General features: G+C 43.9%; 2 protein-coding genes across 2 annotated transcripts; both read left to right on the forward strand.

Moving 5' to 3' along the window:
• The first annotated feature begins 277 nt into the window (after positions 1-277).
• LOC121600546 lies at positions 278-12,996 on the forward strand. The gene is made up of 6 exons (XM_041929229.1): positions 278-924; positions 2,761-3,749; positions 7,691-7,849; positions 9,294-9,391; positions 9,478-9,646; positions 12,884-12,996. Exons 2-6 carry the CDS (start codon positions 3,203-3,205, stop codon positions 12,994-12,996), a joined length of 1,086 nt encoding a protein of 361 aa, XP_041785163.1. The 5' UTR covers positions 278-924; positions 2,761-3,202.
• A 532-nt stretch (positions 12,997-13,528) lies between these two features.
• On the forward strand, positions 13,529-16,974 carry LOC121600547. Its single transcript, XM_041929230.1, is given in 8 exon segments — positions 13,529-13,920; positions 14,201-14,921; positions 14,957-15,146; positions 15,149-15,416; positions 15,499-15,656; positions 15,816-16,018; positions 16,092-16,222; positions 16,281-16,974. Coding segments are annotated over 8 exon segments (2,598 nt in total). The 3' UTR covers positions 16,816-16,974.
• The last annotated feature ends 829 nt before the right edge of the window (positions 16,975-17,803 follow it).

The raw sequence follows: 17,803 nt of genomic DNA on the forward strand, positions 1-17,803 counted from the left end.
TGAAGTAACCATACTACAGCAAAAAAAAAAAATGTTTTCTAATGAATCAATACACTAGGCGTTTGAACGGACAACGGCGAACAGTTACAATAATTACATACATTCAGGGGTTGAGCTATTGTGTTACTGATCGCGTTATTGGTTACGTTGTTACCGGGTGAAGCGGGTTTAATACACTGATTAACATTTTAGAAACACCATTTTTAGTCTGCTAAGAAAATATAACCATTTTTTAAAAGTTAACAATTATTTGAACATCAAAATAGTAAATTGAGTATGAAATCAATCGAAAGCAGACTTGTTGTAGCTGCTGTTATTTGTTCAAATATATCTCCTATTTTTCTGTACCGTCTTCGCAGTAGAACTACTCCCTTGCTGTAACTACGGCAACCGCGTTTGCTCCCTTATTCCTTCCTACCTGAAGAGCAGCGAAACGGAATTCGCGACCAACACAAACGGCAGCTGAGCGCCAGCCATCCTTTCGATCCGATCTTTCCTGTCTTCCACCTTCCACAAGACACCACACAACGAGACAACCCCTTCGTTTCCTGGAAGAGGGTTCTCCTTCTTTTTTTCCCATAACCCATTCGCGTTCAAAAATTCAAACCTGCATGAAGGGTCTTAACAGACACGACCGTGCCTGTGCGATTGTTTGTCGTCGGATGCACGCCGGACGGGGGGACGCAAGGACTAATGCGCGTTGTAACCCCGTACGCGCGTGCGAACGAGAAAGCCTGCATCCATTGCGTCACCATCGTCTTCTTCTCATCTCGGGCGTTCGGGCGCTCGGTAGCGCGTGTTCACGCGCGCGCTCCCATCACCAATTCGGCCACACTAGTTAACGGCTGACCGGCACGGTGGAAGGAACGGACCGTCTGTCTCTCTGTTGGGCCCTCCTCTGTTTCTTTTTGTTTTTCAGTTTCGGTAGGGTTTGCTCACCTTTCTCCCTTTACCTTTTTTTTTGCGTCACTGGCGTGTTGGAAAGTGAAATCGAACCCGCCGGTGGATGCTGCGCGCGTGTGTGTGTGTGTGTTTGTGAACGTCGTGCACAGTTTGCAAGCGCACGGAAAGTGCAAGTGGAGTTTAATTTCAATAGCAATTGTATTCATGTGAGCTGGAAATGCGGTAGCTTCCATAATCGGCCTTTCCTGCAGTGCGTGTTTGTGTAGGTTTGATTTGATCGACAACGACAGCTACAGAGCGCACTTACCCCGGCAGAGCGATCGAACGCGCAACCAAAACAAAACGATCGCCATAAACAGTGCTTGCCGTAATTGTAGCTCCAGTGTGCCCTTAATTATGTGTGCCTTATCTGCACCGCCGTTGGCAGATGTGACTCATGCGGTAGATGCAGGTTTACAAAGATAGGGATAGTTATGTGACCTTTATTGGCTGTTGCGAGTTTCCGTGTGGTGGATGTGATAATACAAATACGTTAATTACGATATGTGACTGATCATTCACACCGATCAGCTTTGATGCGTTTGCCGTGATTGCCGTGACGTTTGAAATGTGTTTTTTAGCTTTCAACATTTTCTATCTATTGAAAGATACTATAAATTTTAAATAATTCAGCAAATTAATATCTAATTCGTTTCGTTTCTTTCTAATTCAATTCTGAAGTGGTGAAGATCATGCCGTACTGTAGAGAAACAAATGTTGTGTTTAATGTCAACCACAAGCTCGTCATACAATATTACAAAAACACGTTTCAAATCTGTCTAAGCACACCAACTTTATAATGAAATCGTTGAAACGAATTATTCATAATTTCGAATACAAGAACAACAAGCAAACAAGGCAGATGAGCAGACACAAAAAAAAAACACACATCAAACACATTTAGAACAGAACAGAGCAAACGGTAAACATATGCCACACAACATCGTGTTTTGTAAACAGAACGATTAGCTGAATAGTAAATATTTTCCAAAACCCCCATTTTTACATGATCATTTGGACCTTAATCATAAAAAAAAAAAAAATTAAAAACGATCACCTCTAAAACGATGAACGAATTATCTATTCCCACACAAACACACACACATACTCATTTTATGAGGACATGAACTTCGACACAGTAGAGTAGGAAAAGGAAAAAGGAAAATAATACAAATTTCTTCACAAAAGCCGTTGCAATATGAGTGATTCAAAGGATATATTAATAACTCGTGCAGGGAGGGAAAAATAAATGCTTAAGAACATGAAACCCGTGAAAACAGGAAAAAAATATAACAGAGAGAAGAAAAGAGAGCAAAAAATGAAAGTGTTGTGTGTGTTCGATAATAAATTCCCATTAACCCACGCGTTACGGAGGAACGTTATTTGACAGTTGCGTTAATTGTACACGCATTCCACACGGTGCTAGCTTGCGGGAGATGTTGTGTTGAAGAACGCACCACTTTCGGTGCATTTTCCACCCTCAAAGAGTGGCCCCGTGTGTATGTGTGTGTGCGTGTCCGAGGAGAAGGAGTTTTCTCTTCCCACGCGTTGCTTTTTCCGCTCGTTAATGAAAAACACTCACGTGTAGGAGAGAGGCCGGCGCGATCGTTACGCGAGACCGCGATCATTATTGATAGATAGTGGGCAAGTGTTGGCCGTGTGCTTTGGGACCTCGGGGACAACAACAGCAAAGAAGAAAAAAATGCTGATGACCCCAACTGTCCCTTTAAATATAGAACCGCGGTGTGCGGTTGGAGGTGATCACGGCACCGAGACACATCAATTTTCATTTTTCCCCTTTTATTTTCGTTTTGCCAGTCTGTGTCTGTGTGACCTGAAAATGTCGCTGGAGTACCAAGAGGATGCTTTCGGCAAGCTGGCCGTCGGCCGACGGTGGAAAACCCGCGCTATGTGCTCGTCGTGCTAGGGAAAAGTGTTGTTGTGTTGTCCCTGGCAGAAAATGGGGAAATGTGTTTTTGGTGGCAAGAAGCGAAGGGAACAAAATTAAGTGAAAGTCGTAAAACAAAACAAACCAAAAAAGAAAACGAGTGTTGAGTGATAATTTTAGAAAGCATCGCAATATTTTTGAGGCATCTGTGAGCGACACAAAACGTTTGAAGATTGTTTTGTTGAAGAAGTAGAGTTTGCGTGAGTGAGGTGAGAAGAATACGTTTTGCAGTGTGTTGTGTAGTGTACGAAAAAAAGACGAATAAGTAAGTGTCCCGCTGTGTTGTCACAGTCGGATTGTTGTTCTATTATCATGACACAGGCGACCGATTCACGTACGCCACCGGCACCGAACGCTGCTGGAACCCGGCCCCGGATTAATCTCACAATGCCGCCAGTCTACGTGGCGCCACCATCGGTCCAGGCGCAGCACACGCCGGCCAAATACTCCCCGGCACACTACTTCCAGCAGCTGCACCAGCAACAGCAACAGCAAGCGGCCCAAATGCTCCACAACCCGCTCTACCAACCGGGAGTCCCGGTAACGCCCGGCTCACCGACCAGGATCTCGCTCGGTACCGACGGTGGCCTGGGGGCCGCTGGTGAGCAGCCCGACTACACCGACTACTACTCGATGTATCCGGCCAAGGCGGGCGAGTTTATGTTCAAGCAGTTCGAGGGCTTCCGGGACTTTACGCTCAACACGGCCAAATCGGGCCTCGGCGTGGGGGAGAAGTCCGTCTTCTGGATGTACACCAAGATCACGAAATGGTCGCGGAAATGGTTTACGCACTTTTTCCTCTTCCTGATACTGTTCCTGTACTCGGTGGCTGGCGCTGCGCTGTTCGTTGCGGTGGAAGGTATGTATCGTGTGGGGCGAACAGGGGTGGGTTGAAGTGTTTTAATTTAATGCTTTACATACCACACGACGGGGGCTTTTTTCATTGCTTTCAAACATTTCGAAGGAGTGAGGTAAATGTGGAAGATGCCAAATTCGAAATGGCATATTTTGGTCCTGTTAGTTGTTAGGTGTACAACGATGTTTTTGATATTTTGCTAAACATTCCTCTACACTCTCTGGTTGAGAGCAATCAATTTTTGAGTACAATCAAAACCACAACTCTTGGTACAAAAGTAATGGCCACATTTTGTACTCTTTTATCTTCTGATATCTACAGCACATCTTATCTAGATAGAAACTGAAAAATGGTCTTATGAGCTCATTAAATTCATTGAAAACATTAAGTACATTAAACACGGTGACTAATGGTGATCCGAACCATTTAAGAATTCAACCAAAATACCCACTACTACTGGAATGACTACATACCCGGAAAAATAAGTTACTCATAGTGAATAATCTGAGTCCTTTATCTTGGATATAATTTGAATCACTATGAGTGAGATGTTAGTAAGGACTAGGGATGGCATAAGAGACCAGGAGGTGCATTACGTTCATTTTTCATCAAATTAGTTTGTAATACTCATTATTAAATTATTTGTCTTATCCGACTTTATCGTTTGTTTCATTAAATATGTTAAAACATAACATACAATTATTCAATACGGATTTTGATAATGTTAGGAGTTTGACATAGCAACTCACGCTGAATTGAGAACCCGCACGTCAACGGGCGGTTTGTTAAACTGCTCTATATTCCATCACTTATAACATCATTGGTTGGTACAGAGAGTTTATCAACTCACGACTATTGAGTTCCAAACACTGCGAGTGGATCGTTTGGCACTACGACAACGACATTTTATATTATCCTAAAACAAGACTTCGTTTTGGGTAATTGGACTCATACATTGCTAACATTTCACACAATCAAACATCCTAATTCAGTTTACTCATCACTTATTTGAATCTCTCTCAGGAGAGCTCACTAAATTCAAGAAGGAAATGTCATGTACTGAAACCCAAACGTCTTCACACGTCTAATGAATTCAAACGAATATTATGACTTGGAACTGATATGCCCTGACAGTCCTGAAATAATCTATTTGGCATAGCACCTTAGGCTAAAACAATATATTCAACTGAATAGTAGAGAATTATTCAAATTTTCAGCCATGATATTCTTAGTACAAAGGAAAAAAGACACACAAAAATCAGATTTTTTTACTTTCTTAGGAAATCGAATGGACATATATTTATGGTGTGATTGATAAATCATTCAAATTCGATTTATGCACTCCCAATCACTTTTTAGGTCCGTAGTGTCACGTATCTGATGAGACATATTCGATTTAGCACGTACTGGCGCTGTCTGGAACGACTGGAACCTGACAACAGGAAATAATTGTTTCTGTTTTATTTGCCAGTAATCATGCCTATTGGCCAATATTTAACACAAAATAAACACAAATTTAAATGTCTCAATAATGTCCGTAAAAATAAGCCACCTAAAACTGTCTTGCTTTAAAAAAACAAAACTTTGACCCCTGCATCTAGCACGTCTGGTCTCTCCTTTACTACTTTTACATTTAACGACCTTAGAGAGATTTTTATTAAGCACGTACCGATGTGTGTATGTGTGTACATGTGTCTCTGGGTTGGTTTTTCTTTTTGCTCAACGCACCAAAGACACATAAAATGATCTGATTTTCACCTCGTGCCCCAACCACGCCTCACGGTGTGCAACCGAGTTTGCTCTCTAAATCCAAATATTTTAAACAAATCCGTGACGACACATACGCACCATGCCATCATTAGATGTCACATTCAGACACCATCATCGGGCATTATCATCAACAGCCACCGCAGTAGGCAGCAGCAGTGGGCAGCGGACAGCAACAGCTCTTACCCTTGCCTTACCCTGCGTATTATGTTTTATTTAGTCGTTGTTGTACTGTTGCGATTCACCACTGGGGTGGTTATTTTGTTGTTGTTGAGGATGCATGGGTCAGCCAAACCCAGATGGTACCGCAGCAACACAGACACAGGTCGTCACGGAATCGACCCGTCCGCATGCTCCACGCGGTGGTCGGTCACATTAATTTATTTATTTTTATTTTGCCTAATATTTTTCCGTTAATCATCTGCTAAAATTATCTCCCGAGAATACAGTCACACATTCTCTCACACCGAAGTAGAGTTTTCCAACGAAACACGGTCTATCCATTGCGTTTCGATTTCAATACCGTGCTGCGGTGGTGCGGAGGGCACACTGCGGCTGTTGGTTGGTATGCGACTCTGTTTGCCTTCCTGCGAAAAACCAAGCACGGAGTTCATTTTCCATCCCATTTGCAACTCACTGGTTCGGAGAGAGGGTCGATGTGACCCCCTTTTTTTCATCCCCTTTGAATATTCTGGGAAGATGTCAACGCTGTCGAATGTCATCATTGGCGCGGGCGAACCGGCGCTGATGGATGAGAACTGGTGACAAACGATCGCGTGACAGACAGGTGCTGTTTTTCTTTTGCTCCCGATCACTGGTTGGAACAATGTTATGGCAACGAGTTATGAGCTAGTTGTTCTAGTTTATGATCCAATTTTCGGGTTTGACAGTGAACATGAACACTGTAACCGATTTAACATTGAAGAGAGGCTTAACAAATGGATTAAGCTTCAAGGTGCAATGGCGCGTTGCAATGAAAAATAGATAGAAACATTGACAAGCCTTTTGTTGCATCATCTGACAAGGAGACACTAATTTAAAGTGCTGTTTGACTGGTGTGATCTTGTAAATCTTGTGTTGGACACGTGTGAACATGTTTAATCCTGAGTGACATTGGTTTACTAACTAAAAATCTCGTCAGGAACATTCGAGTTGATGATGCAAAATTCCAAAAAAAATGGAATTTTGAAAGAGATCGTGAAATATTGGTTTTTGATGATAAAATAGGGGAAAAAATAGGGAAATTATAACAAATAAAGATATTTTCCGAATAACTGCAACGTTTTCTACAATAAAATATTTGTTTGAACAAATATTTTTTCTGTCCTTTTCCACGCTCACATACAAATTTCACTACGAACACGTAGCAACAACTGTTGTGATGCAAAATAAACGTTAATAAGGATACTTTTTTTAATATAATTGAGTTTAAATAGTTGATGAAGGTCGTATTCCTTCTTTCAGTCAACTTCGTTAGAACAATAAACGGGCCGTTAATTAGTAGTAATAACTACAATAAAATGTACTGAAATCACTCACACCCATGCTATAAATTGTTGCTACAAAATTGCGCCTAAATGTATGCAGTTGCGCAATACAAAAGCATCAGCAAAGATAGCTAATAGAGGAGAGAAGATGAACTACTAAACTGAATAAGTTGATATGAACTATCGAAGAGCCGTAACTCATCCAAAGTTACCTAAGCATCTGCTAAATAAACCATTACGCTCATCACAAAACTGCACTCAATGCTAAATAATGCCACGCGCGAATTAATTGCCATTTCAAATCAGTTTATATCACCACCAATCATCACTTCCGTGCGGCTTTCGTGGCTTTCACCTAACGCAAAATGCATGACGACCTCCAGTGCTTTCTTTCTCACAAGCAACTCCAAAATCCAAATCCGCGCTTATTTAATTTAACCCATCAATCGCAGACAGTTTAATTGCTTGCTCGTTAACCTCGCCGTGCCGAGTTACGACATCATCTTCACGCCCATTTCCCATTCCTCCCCACGCTTAAGTGAGGTCAAGAATGACGCGTGCGATTACGCTGCCAGGCGCGCGAGCGCGCGCTCGCGTTGTCCACTTCAGCTGAATTTTCATCCAAACACACTGGCCGCCACTGCACGTACTGACTGACTTGTATCATAATAATAATGCCGTCTGGCTTAGGTGAGGCCGATAATCCGCCGGAAGTAGATGTTGCTAGCAATGGTTTCAACGAAACTGCAGCCATCGCCGCCAACGGCGCCGCTACTGCTGCTGCTGCTGCTGCTGCTGCTCCTACTAATGCCAGCTTTATGGCGCTCGAGCCGACGACTAGTGTCTTTGGTAAGTGTATCACACCCACGTCCTTCCCAACTGCCCTGTGTTTTCCCTTCCCCGTGGTGTTGGAAAACGTTTGCCCAATGTTTATCAATCGTTAATCGAAGCGCACCCTGCCGCACGATCAACGCTGGCAAATCGAACCGGAAGCCTGCCTCGAACCCAGCGCTGAGACGGTGATCGTGATCGACTGTACAGCTTTATTTTTATTAACTCGCGCTTTGCCACGTTGCTTCTACTAACCCGAACACGGTGTAGCAGCCGGCTGTACTATCGCCGTCTGCCAGTTGCCCGAATTATTACTTATTTACCCACTAGGTCACGAATCTTGAATCACAGACCATTTCCCTACCTCGATGGGGAAGGTGAGGGAAAATCAACGCATTTCGTGGTGGAAATCGCGCTTCGGCAATAATCTGCTTCCCTCCGCGCGTTCGGAAAATTCAAACCACCTGCTCTTGCTCGCTCTCGTTCACTCGCTCACCTCCTAGCTCGAGGCATCGAATTTCAACGCGATGATCGCGGTCGGATGGTTTTTTGATTTGTTTACGGGGTGGCAATGGCTTAAAAATAAATCTCGACTGCCCCCCCATACTCTCCCCGTTTCTCGTTAGGTCGTGCGGGAGAAAAATGACTTCACCATACGTCATCAATGCGTTCGCCATCAAGGGGGAGGGATGGTGATGTGTTTTTCATTATCTGCCAGAGACCAGAGACCAGACAAAACGGTTTTAGTCGGCAGAAGAGCAAGAAAGATCGCTTGGTGGTTGTGTTGAGTGTGTGTGTGTGTGTGTGTGTATTTATTGCCATCCTGCTTAGGACGGTTTGGTTGTTTTCTTAAAGTTAGGCGTATTTGGTTTTCCCCACGGGGGGAAGGAACAATTTTCCCAGCGCGCTAAGACAGCTGATGGAAGAGAGAACAAAAAAAAAACGGTTGACGGTTTCGGTCGTGTGTTTTCCTCGTTTTTTGTGTGTGTGTGTGGCCGGCTTCTAACAGTTTCCTTACGTCATAATGCGTCGGTGGCGTTTGATTGCTTTCCACGAGTTTACGAGCTAGGCCGGTTTATTGTTAAACAAATAGTACAAAGTCGTACTGACCATTGGGTTTTTGGGCGTAAAGGAAAACGATCAACGCGCTCCCTAAAACGACCCACGATCGGCACACAGATCGGGAGGAGCAAAATATGATCGATTCAAATTGCAGAAGAAGTTTACTCGAAGTCGGTACACCCACGAAAAAAAAAAAACAACACTGACCGATTAGAAACTGTTTATTTACGCCAAATCGGCTCCGTGTGTGCGGAAATATTAATTCAGTTCAATCTCCTGTTTTTTTTTATTGTTTCCCTCCGGTTTCATCCTTTTTATGTTGGTTTTTTGTGTGTAATTTAATGAACATCGAATACCACCATCTCCTTGCCGCTGTCTGGTCCCCCCCGCGTGTGAGCAGGAACGCACGAGAAAAAGATGGAAACCAACGTGAACCACGCGAAACGGATGCTGGCGAAAAACCTACGCATACTGGCGCTGGATCGCGAGAAGCTGGAGGTATGTTTGTCTTTCGCAGACTGGATAATCAATAAAATAATATTTTCCCATGATTTGTTTTTGTGTGTGTTTAACGACCCTTTCAGAATCCCGATCCGGACATCTGGGAGGGACGGGCGATCAATCTGGTCGAGGAGTACAGTGCCGTCCTGTACCAGTCCTACAAGGAGGGGTCGTTTGAGAACAAGCAGAACAAAAAGACCTGGTCCTTCTGGAATGCGGTGTTCTACTGTGGCACGATCTACACTACTATTGGTGAGTATGAACTCTTCCCTTTTTAATTCTGTCAAAAACTTTGGATAAATGCTGCACGGAAAATTGTAAAAAATGAAGTTATAAAAACTAAACATAAATTAAAAAAAAAAACAATTAAAAAAAGTTAAATATAAATACAGTCTGTTCCCGAGTTACACGGTTCTCGATTTACGCGGATTCGGAGATACGCGGTTTTCCAAATTTGACAGATCAAATGTCAATTCAGTACAATTTGCGGAAAGAATTGTCCAATGCAGTATGAATCGCACTAAAATGCGTCTCATACGACAAATTAACTGTAGTTAAGTTATTTATGATAGTGTGAAAAATTTTCTGGCCCTTAACAAAGGGTTTAAAAGTGAAATGGGGCCATTCCGTTACTTAATGACCGAAAAATCCATTATTTTGTGAAATGTGTCAACATTTTTTCAAAATCCTTAGGATTTCATAACGAAACTCATATGTTTGTTGACGTTCTAAATGACCACATTACAACGCACTTATTAGATTTTTATCATAATTGTTGTCAAAATACAATGTTTAATTAAAATTTATTGCCTTTTTACCATATTTACGTAACATAAACATACTTTTTTACTTTAGTGCCATTAAACACACGCAAAAAGGCATGTTCCTGTAGTGGTCTTAGTTATCAAATCAATAAAAACAAGAAATTTTAGATTTTTTTCGACGATATTTTCGACGTGTTGTACTGTTTTCACTAAAATAAGCAAAAGAAATGAGTTTTCGGCAGGTAATTTATAAAAAAAGGCCAGAATTCGCTTATTTGGCGGAATGAAAAATTGACTTCAAATCAATCACACTCTTCCGGGTGCGGTTGACGACAGGTGTGATGCAGTACTTTAGTTAATAGCTTCATCAATCAAATTTATACATTTTCAAAAGATCAAATTACGAAAGAAATCATACGAGCAAGGATAATCCTTGATATTCATACGAAAACAGCTTCAAAACTAAGTTCCATTGATATTATACACTGTTTTGGAGGTATCTTTGTTTACCACCACTATAGGAATACAATACAACAACTATAGGAACCATACCACTATTATAGGTACAATGAAACAGTCACAAAAATATGTATTTTTTCGTAAAATTGATGTATTTCATGGTAAAAATAGTTGTGATTGCAAAAATAAAACATATTCCATTTGCTATGTGTAAAATTCATGAAGAATTTTCCTTCCTGATACTTTAAATCCATTAAAACACATTTGTACCTCTACAAATTGCACCACTATTGGTACATTTACCCTATTTTGCACAAATCGTATCAAATAAATGATAAAGTGTTTAAAAGCACTAAATTGTATAAGAAATACCGAGTAAACAATTGTATTTTGGTCGAAAACCGCGAAATTCGACTTACGCGGATATTCGAGTTACGCGGACTCCTCGGGAACGCACAAACCGCGTAACTCGGGAACAGACTGTACAATCAACTATTGACCCATTTCCATCTTAAACTCGAATTAGAACAAAACATTTGAACAGTTTTTTGCTGAAACTGCAGCATAGTTGCTAGTGATATTATTTATATGAGCAGCTTTTGACGAGCATTGACTCTTGACACCTTGATCACGTTGGAAAAGTGTGATTTGTTTGTTATTTTTGTCAGCAAATATGATGCTTACCATCTGCACACCATCGTGAGCTATTCTCTGTGGATCATTTAATAGTTCAAAGTGTCTCAGCTCATGAGAACCGAATGCCAACGAGATAATTTTTTGAATGAAACCCGAGACCACGAGCGTCGATTTTTTTATGCTTTCTCGCTATGAGGTGATCCATACTCTACGCAACGCTTACAATAACAAGAAGGTGTCTTCTAGCGTTATAATATGTTATTAGAAACAAAACTCTGTTACTAGCGTTTCAGGCTTTGCAACCAATTGCAAAACAAGATGTTATTGATATTACATAGTTGCAGATGAGCTCAGATGAGCAATGCATAGTTGCAGGATATTGTTTCTTTTAAAAAAATCGATAAATATGCGCTTTGGTTAAGTGCACTTTTGCTACATAATCTTTTCAAATGTCCTTAAATAGTGTACAACAATGTTGCTCATTTAATGGCCCCCAAAATGTTTCCTCCAAAACTAAAAACAAATAAATAATGGAATAAACACTCCTTGCTTGTATTAATGGCTCACTAGTGGCTTATATACTTCATTTTCACAATTTCATCAACACGAATGTGTTGATATGTTATTTTATGTAATATTTTTATGTTTTGATGTGGTTTTGATAGGTTATTATACAAACAACTACATCTTTTTACTTTCTGACTAATGCACAAAGATAAAAGATGCAAAAATGTTCAATTTTGACCGATGAGAGTGCCAAACAACCCAACGCAAAAATGATTGCCAAAAGAGACATTATGGTAAAAAGACTAAAATTGAACACACTGTCCAAATTGCATTGTGATCGAAGACCGAATTCATGTTTAAACCAATGCAGTTGTACTGTAAATTTTAATAGCCTCTTCACTAACAAATTATAAGAACAAAAAAATACGATTTTCTGCAACGCACTGTGAATTGAGGTAACATTTTGAGCAGCACTGTAAAACCTGTTGCAATACGATTTTCCCGCGAGACAAAAGACGTCGTGTAGCGTCGCATCGGTTTGTTTTCTTTTTTTACTAGCACCCGAACCATTCCGGACGATTTTCCGAAGCAGTGTAACGCTTCGTAACGCGTCCGCCGCATACTGCATCGGTCGGGCATGGCTACCGCATCACAAACAGAACCAGTTTGGAGTGATATTTTGGAATTGAAGTGCACAAAATAGTGTTGGAATGTTTTACATTAATTGTGAAATGTTTTATCAAACTTTAATGCAACATATGATGATAGAAACTAATGTGATGCGAATGCGAAAATAAATTTGAAGGCCAAACACGCCGCCACTGCATTCAAACCAATTTGCTGCAGTTTTGCGTTGATGCGTCTTTTTTCCAGCGATGCGCATTACGGCCAACGTGTTGCAGTGCGGACGGAATCAGTGTTTGTGTGTTGATTCAATTTACCTTCGACATTCATTCGAAGGCAGTCGAGGCACATCAACACACTACAATCAGTCTACTAATGTGTCGCACAAAACCACGATTTAGCACAACAACTGCAGTTCAAGTGCAGCGCACGATCAACAACAGCTGATTCTTGTGTCGTCATAAAAAAAACACTCACTCACAGCGTTTTTCTCTCCTAGTGAAGAGCACATGTTGCGGGCACAGGCAGAATGGAAAACTGAACAAAAAAAAGGCTGCGGGCGAGACAAAATCCCACTTTGCGTACGTTCACACAGCGAAACGAAAAAAATAAGACGAACGCAACCCGGTGTGCCGTTTTTCGGGTACGGTTTCGCTTATTTTTAGCCCCATTCCGACCGCAGAACACTTCGAGCGGTCGTCCTGAGCGGTTCCCGCGCGGAGCGTTTGTCTGCCGCGCCGAGTGACGTTAGTGGGAGAGAATTTTCCAACCGAAATTGAGACATCGGTCGTTTCAGCGTTTGCCCAATTGTTCGATAATTGGGTGGCAAAGTGGTCGCGATAATTAATACCCACGGCTTTGTTTGGTAGGGGAGGGCATATAAAATGTCCAACGTTTGGTTGCAAAACTCGGTCATATTACTGGTGCAGTGAGGTGTGAAAATTTGGGGAAGAAATCCCTAACCGTACGTGAGAGCGTGTGCGTGTGAGTGTGGAAAATTATTTTTACCCCACAGTCCCCAGTCCGTGTCCGTGTCGCGGTGGATGCCAGTAGTAACCGTTTTGGGGGAAGAAAAACACACGCACACACACTAGTGAGCAGTGAGTGGTGAGTGAAATAGAATCGTTTGGACGGACGGTGAAACATGGATGCGTCTAGCAGTGGGAGTGCAGTGCCGGTGGTGGCCCGCAGGCGTCGCCGGGCAGCGAGACAGCTGCGTGAATCGACGCCCGATCCGGCCCGCGACGGAAGCGTCGGCAGCCAGTCGAACTCGTGCGACGATCAGAGCGGGTCCGAGTCCCGCAGCCGCAGCACCGTGGAAAGCAGTCCATCCTCCTCGAAGAAGAGCTTGATCGAGCGGGCGATCGATTATGGAAACTCGCATCGGAATAAAATTCTGGCCCGCAAGGAGAAGAAGCTGTCCAGTGCGGTCGCACCGAGGAGTCGATCGGTGCCGCGCGACGAGGGCGATGTACCGAGCAGTCCGGAAATATTCTCACTACTCAGGCGGGCCAAGCGAAGTCTGTCGGGTGCACGGTAAGTGTTTGGCAGGTGGTTTTAGGTTTTGGTTTAAGAATTTGGATTGCTAGCCAGATTTTCGAGGGAAAATATTGGCCCAGCTGTTGATTGATGCCCGTTAGCCGAGCGTTACTGGGGAGCGTTACCCCGAAGCGACGGTTTAAAAATAGTTTCACAATACCGTCCATCGAAAAGTGGGATCAAATGAAGCCAAAATAAGTGTGGAATTGATTGCATTTCTGGCATATGAGCGGTAACAATTGTAGTTTTAGATACTCACTTTCAAACCCCTTTGCAGCAAACCCAAAACGGACGACTCGAGCGATGGTGGCCGCATCTCCGACACGGAGGTACGCAAGCGGCGCGAACGCATCGAACGCTTCCAGACCGAACGATCGCGCGAAAGCTCGGAAGGCAAAGCGGCCAACCCGCTGCAAGCCAATCTGCAACGCTTCAACGAAGAGCGGCGCAAATTCGAGCTGGAAAAGTTGAAGTTCTTGCAGGAGAAGCGTGAGCTCGATCGGATGCGGCTGCGACGGTTCGAGAAGTACCGCGAAGAAATGCTGGAAGAGCAAAGCCGCAAGCTGAAGGCAAAGCTGCAAGAAGAGCGTGCCAAGAGCATCGAAGCTACTCCGATGCCTCCGCTGGCACCATCCGTTGCCCATCGGGCTCGTACTCCAACACGACCGGCCGACAGTCTGTCGCCGACCGTTGCGAAGAAGAAGATACTGATCGTACCGAAGGCACGCTCATCTAGCCGTTCGGCCTCGACAAGCGAAGATGAGGGTCGTTTGTCGTCCGATGAGGAGAAGAAGCAGACAGTTAGGCGTCGCTTTTCGCCGCGAAAGCCGAAGAGGACACGTTCTTCCAAGCTGGAGTCGATGGTGAGACGCACCCATCCGCGGACGGATGGGATCACTTCGCCCGAATCGGAGCTACCGTCAGACTTTCAGCCGGAACAACCGGAGCCGGTGGTTCGGAATGATGCTCCGGAGGAGCCAAAACCAGAACCGGAAAGCGTACTCACACACATCGACGAGTAGCTGGACAGGAGGATGCAAAAGAGGAGCAGCTGTTGCTTGTGGAGGAACCAAAGAAGCAACCGCTTGAGGAGGAATCAAAACCTCAAGAAGTAAAGGAAACGGATGAGAAGGATATTGAAGCAGGCAAAGAGCTTTCCCTTCAAGAAGACGGGCTTAAGATACGGCAGCGACGCAGGTCACTCGTGCTGTACGTTGAGCAGCCCGGGAGATCTTCAGCTGGCGACAGATCACGCAAGAGTGGTACGACATGTGGCAGGACTTCCTGGACGATCATCCGGAGGAGCTCGTCCGGATGAAGGTGCAGGTGAACCACTGCCTGTTTTACTTCGCAGTGATGGTATTGCTGTGTGGCGTCGGTGGCATCGCGTTCCGGTTGACCGAGGGTACGTTCGAGTCGCAGTACAAGTGTGGCGTGAAGCGCGTCAAGCGCGAGTTCATCGATCAGCTTTGGCTTTCCAGTCACAATCAGAGGTAAGAGAGGGGCTCTAAATATCCAAGCGATCTTTTTGTTTTCTGAGATTCACTAACTGCTTGTTGTACGACAAAAACACAGGGAAGAGGACTGGAAGTTATCGGCACGCAACCGGTTGCGCAAGTTTGAGGAGGAGCTCCAGATCGCGTTCGAGGCGGGAATGAAAACGTACAGCGGCAACACGGCCTGGAACTTTGTGAACGGCGTCATCTACTCGCTTACGGTGGTGTCAACGATTGGTAATGGGAAATTCCAGAAGAATAACTTCCGAATTATAATCTTCAAATAAACATCTAAGAACTTCTACTGTTTACGATGTTTCATTTTTGAACCAAGAATGAATATCAGAGTCACTCTATTTCTAACCATAAAATGTGTCTTCTTAACTCTCTCGCCAGGATATGGACATATTTCACCGTCTACGACGACCGGCAGGGCGCTGACGATTCTATACGCGATCATCGGCATACCGATCTTTCTGATCGTGTTGGCCGACTTTGGCAAGCTCTTCACGAGGGGCATCAAGTTCATGTGGGCCTACGTGCGACGGTTGTACTATACGGGCTCGGTTAAAAAGGTTCGCAAGACTGCACAAGTTCAGGTAAGCTTAAAGCCGTTTAAGGAAAATCCCCAATAAAATGTTTACTAATACATCTATTCTTGTCTCTTTTTAGGAGGTAATGAAGGGCCTCAATGTCGTCTACGATATGGTCAGGCGACCGAGTGCCGATAACGAACTGCAGGGAGCAACAACCACGACAACCGTGGCCGCCCAACAACCCAGCAATCCACACCGCCCCAACCCGTCCAAAGACCTCCGTCGGAAGCTCCAACGGCAGCCGCTTCCGGTACCGGCATCGAAGCCATCCCCGTGCCGGACACCCCAACTACCCCGTGCCCGAAACGTTCGAAATCGACGACGAGTTCAATCTGCCCATCTCGGTCGCGATCGTCATACTGGTCGCGTACATGCTGTTCGGGGCGCAGATCTACTGTACGTGGGAAAACTGGAGCTTCTTCGAGGCGTTCTACTTTGTGTTCATCTCGATCTCGACGATCGGGTTCGGCGATTACGTGCCCCAGCACCCGATCTACATGATGTGCAGCATACTGTATCTGATCTTCGGCCTGGCGCTCACCTCCATGTGCATCAACGTGGTGCAGCTGAAGCTGAGCGACAGCTTCCGGCAGGCCAGTGCAAAGATCGGCGCAACGATTGGGCTGCAGATGGCGGAAGCGGCCTCCCAGCATCAGCACTCACCGGTGCACACACCGATCGAGCTGGCCGCAGTACACACCTCCACCCCTACCAGTGCGGTGAACGTGAGCCTGAAGGACACACCGACCTTACCGGCCCGACCGTCCAGCTCCGTACCAAAGCCAGACAAGAAGGAGTAATGCGGGAGAGCGGGTTATCTGTTATACGAAAACAGTACGCACAAGTACAATGCACCAAGAAATGGCACGAAACGGGATGAGGGGGGGGGTGGAGTGTGGGGAGCGGGTATGATCGACGGAAGCGCTCTTATTTATATTAGCTAGGACTATATAAACAAAGAAAAAAAACTGCATTATTAAGTCAAACGGACGCGGGACCGATGCGGGAACCTGCCGCGCAGTGAAGATTGTTATTTAATGTTAAGCTTAAGGACGAACGTTAACAAGACGGACATTGTGTGCCCGGGGTTTTTTTGGGTCTAGAGGGTTGGGGTTGAATTTGAAAAGCGAAAGCCAAACAAAGAAGCAAAAAAAAAGAATAAAAGATAAAAGATATACGCTACAAGCAAGGGGAGCTTCCAGCTTTGCTAGTTAAGCGCGTGTTTTAATTGCTCGGAATGATCGAAATAAATGCTACTCTATATTTTGAAAATTAAAATAACAAAAGGGGTTTTTTTAAATAAGAATAAATTATTTTTGAAACGAAATAAAACTTTTACAGGGTCTATTTCTTCTACTTCTACTTGTATGGATATGCCAGCCTATACTGGCTTCCAAGACTTATTCAGTGCCACTGTACCACGGAACCGTCCCGTCTTTTGACGTTTGTATTAAAAAATGGACCGAAATTGTGGATTTTCCTTGGGTTTATCTTAACCCGCACTAACGAAACATTAATTGCCCTTTCAATAATTGTATTCCATGAGTCAACAGACATAATTTGATACCTCTATCAGTCGAACACTAACCGTGATGGCCAAATAAGTGAAACAACTTAAGTTCAGGAGTGTCCGCGATAAAAAACGACCCGTAGTGTCTAAAACGGACTCCGTGTGGCAGTGTGTGGACGTAGTATTAGCCTATTTCGGCATCTACAACATCTTGGCACTATTCGATAACAGTCAAAGCATCGAAATAAAGCCCAGATTCGATTGTTTGACGCTGCTGA

Source organism: Anopheles merus, chromosome 3L (assembly GCF_017562075.2).
Source record: "Anopheles merus strain MAF chromosome 3L, AmerM5.1, whole genome shotgun sequence".
Taxonomy (NCBI): domain Eukaryota; kingdom Metazoa; phylum Arthropoda; class Insecta; order Diptera; family Culicidae; genus Anopheles; species Anopheles merus.

Bases quoted from the DNA above. Each gene is read 5' to 3' on its own strand.
- LOC121600546 (XM_041929229.1), top strand. From the start codon at position 3,203: ATGACACAGGCGACCGATTCACGTACGCCACCGGCACCGAACGCTGCT. The intron at 9,392-9,477 runs GTATGTTTGTCT...CGACCCTTTCAG, and splicing joins TGGATCGCGAGAAGCTGGAG to AATCCCGATCCGGACATCTG. The intron at 9,647-12,883 runs GTGAGTATGAAC...TTTCTCTCCTAG, and splicing joins CACGATCTACACTACTATTG to TGAAGAGCACATGTTGCGGG.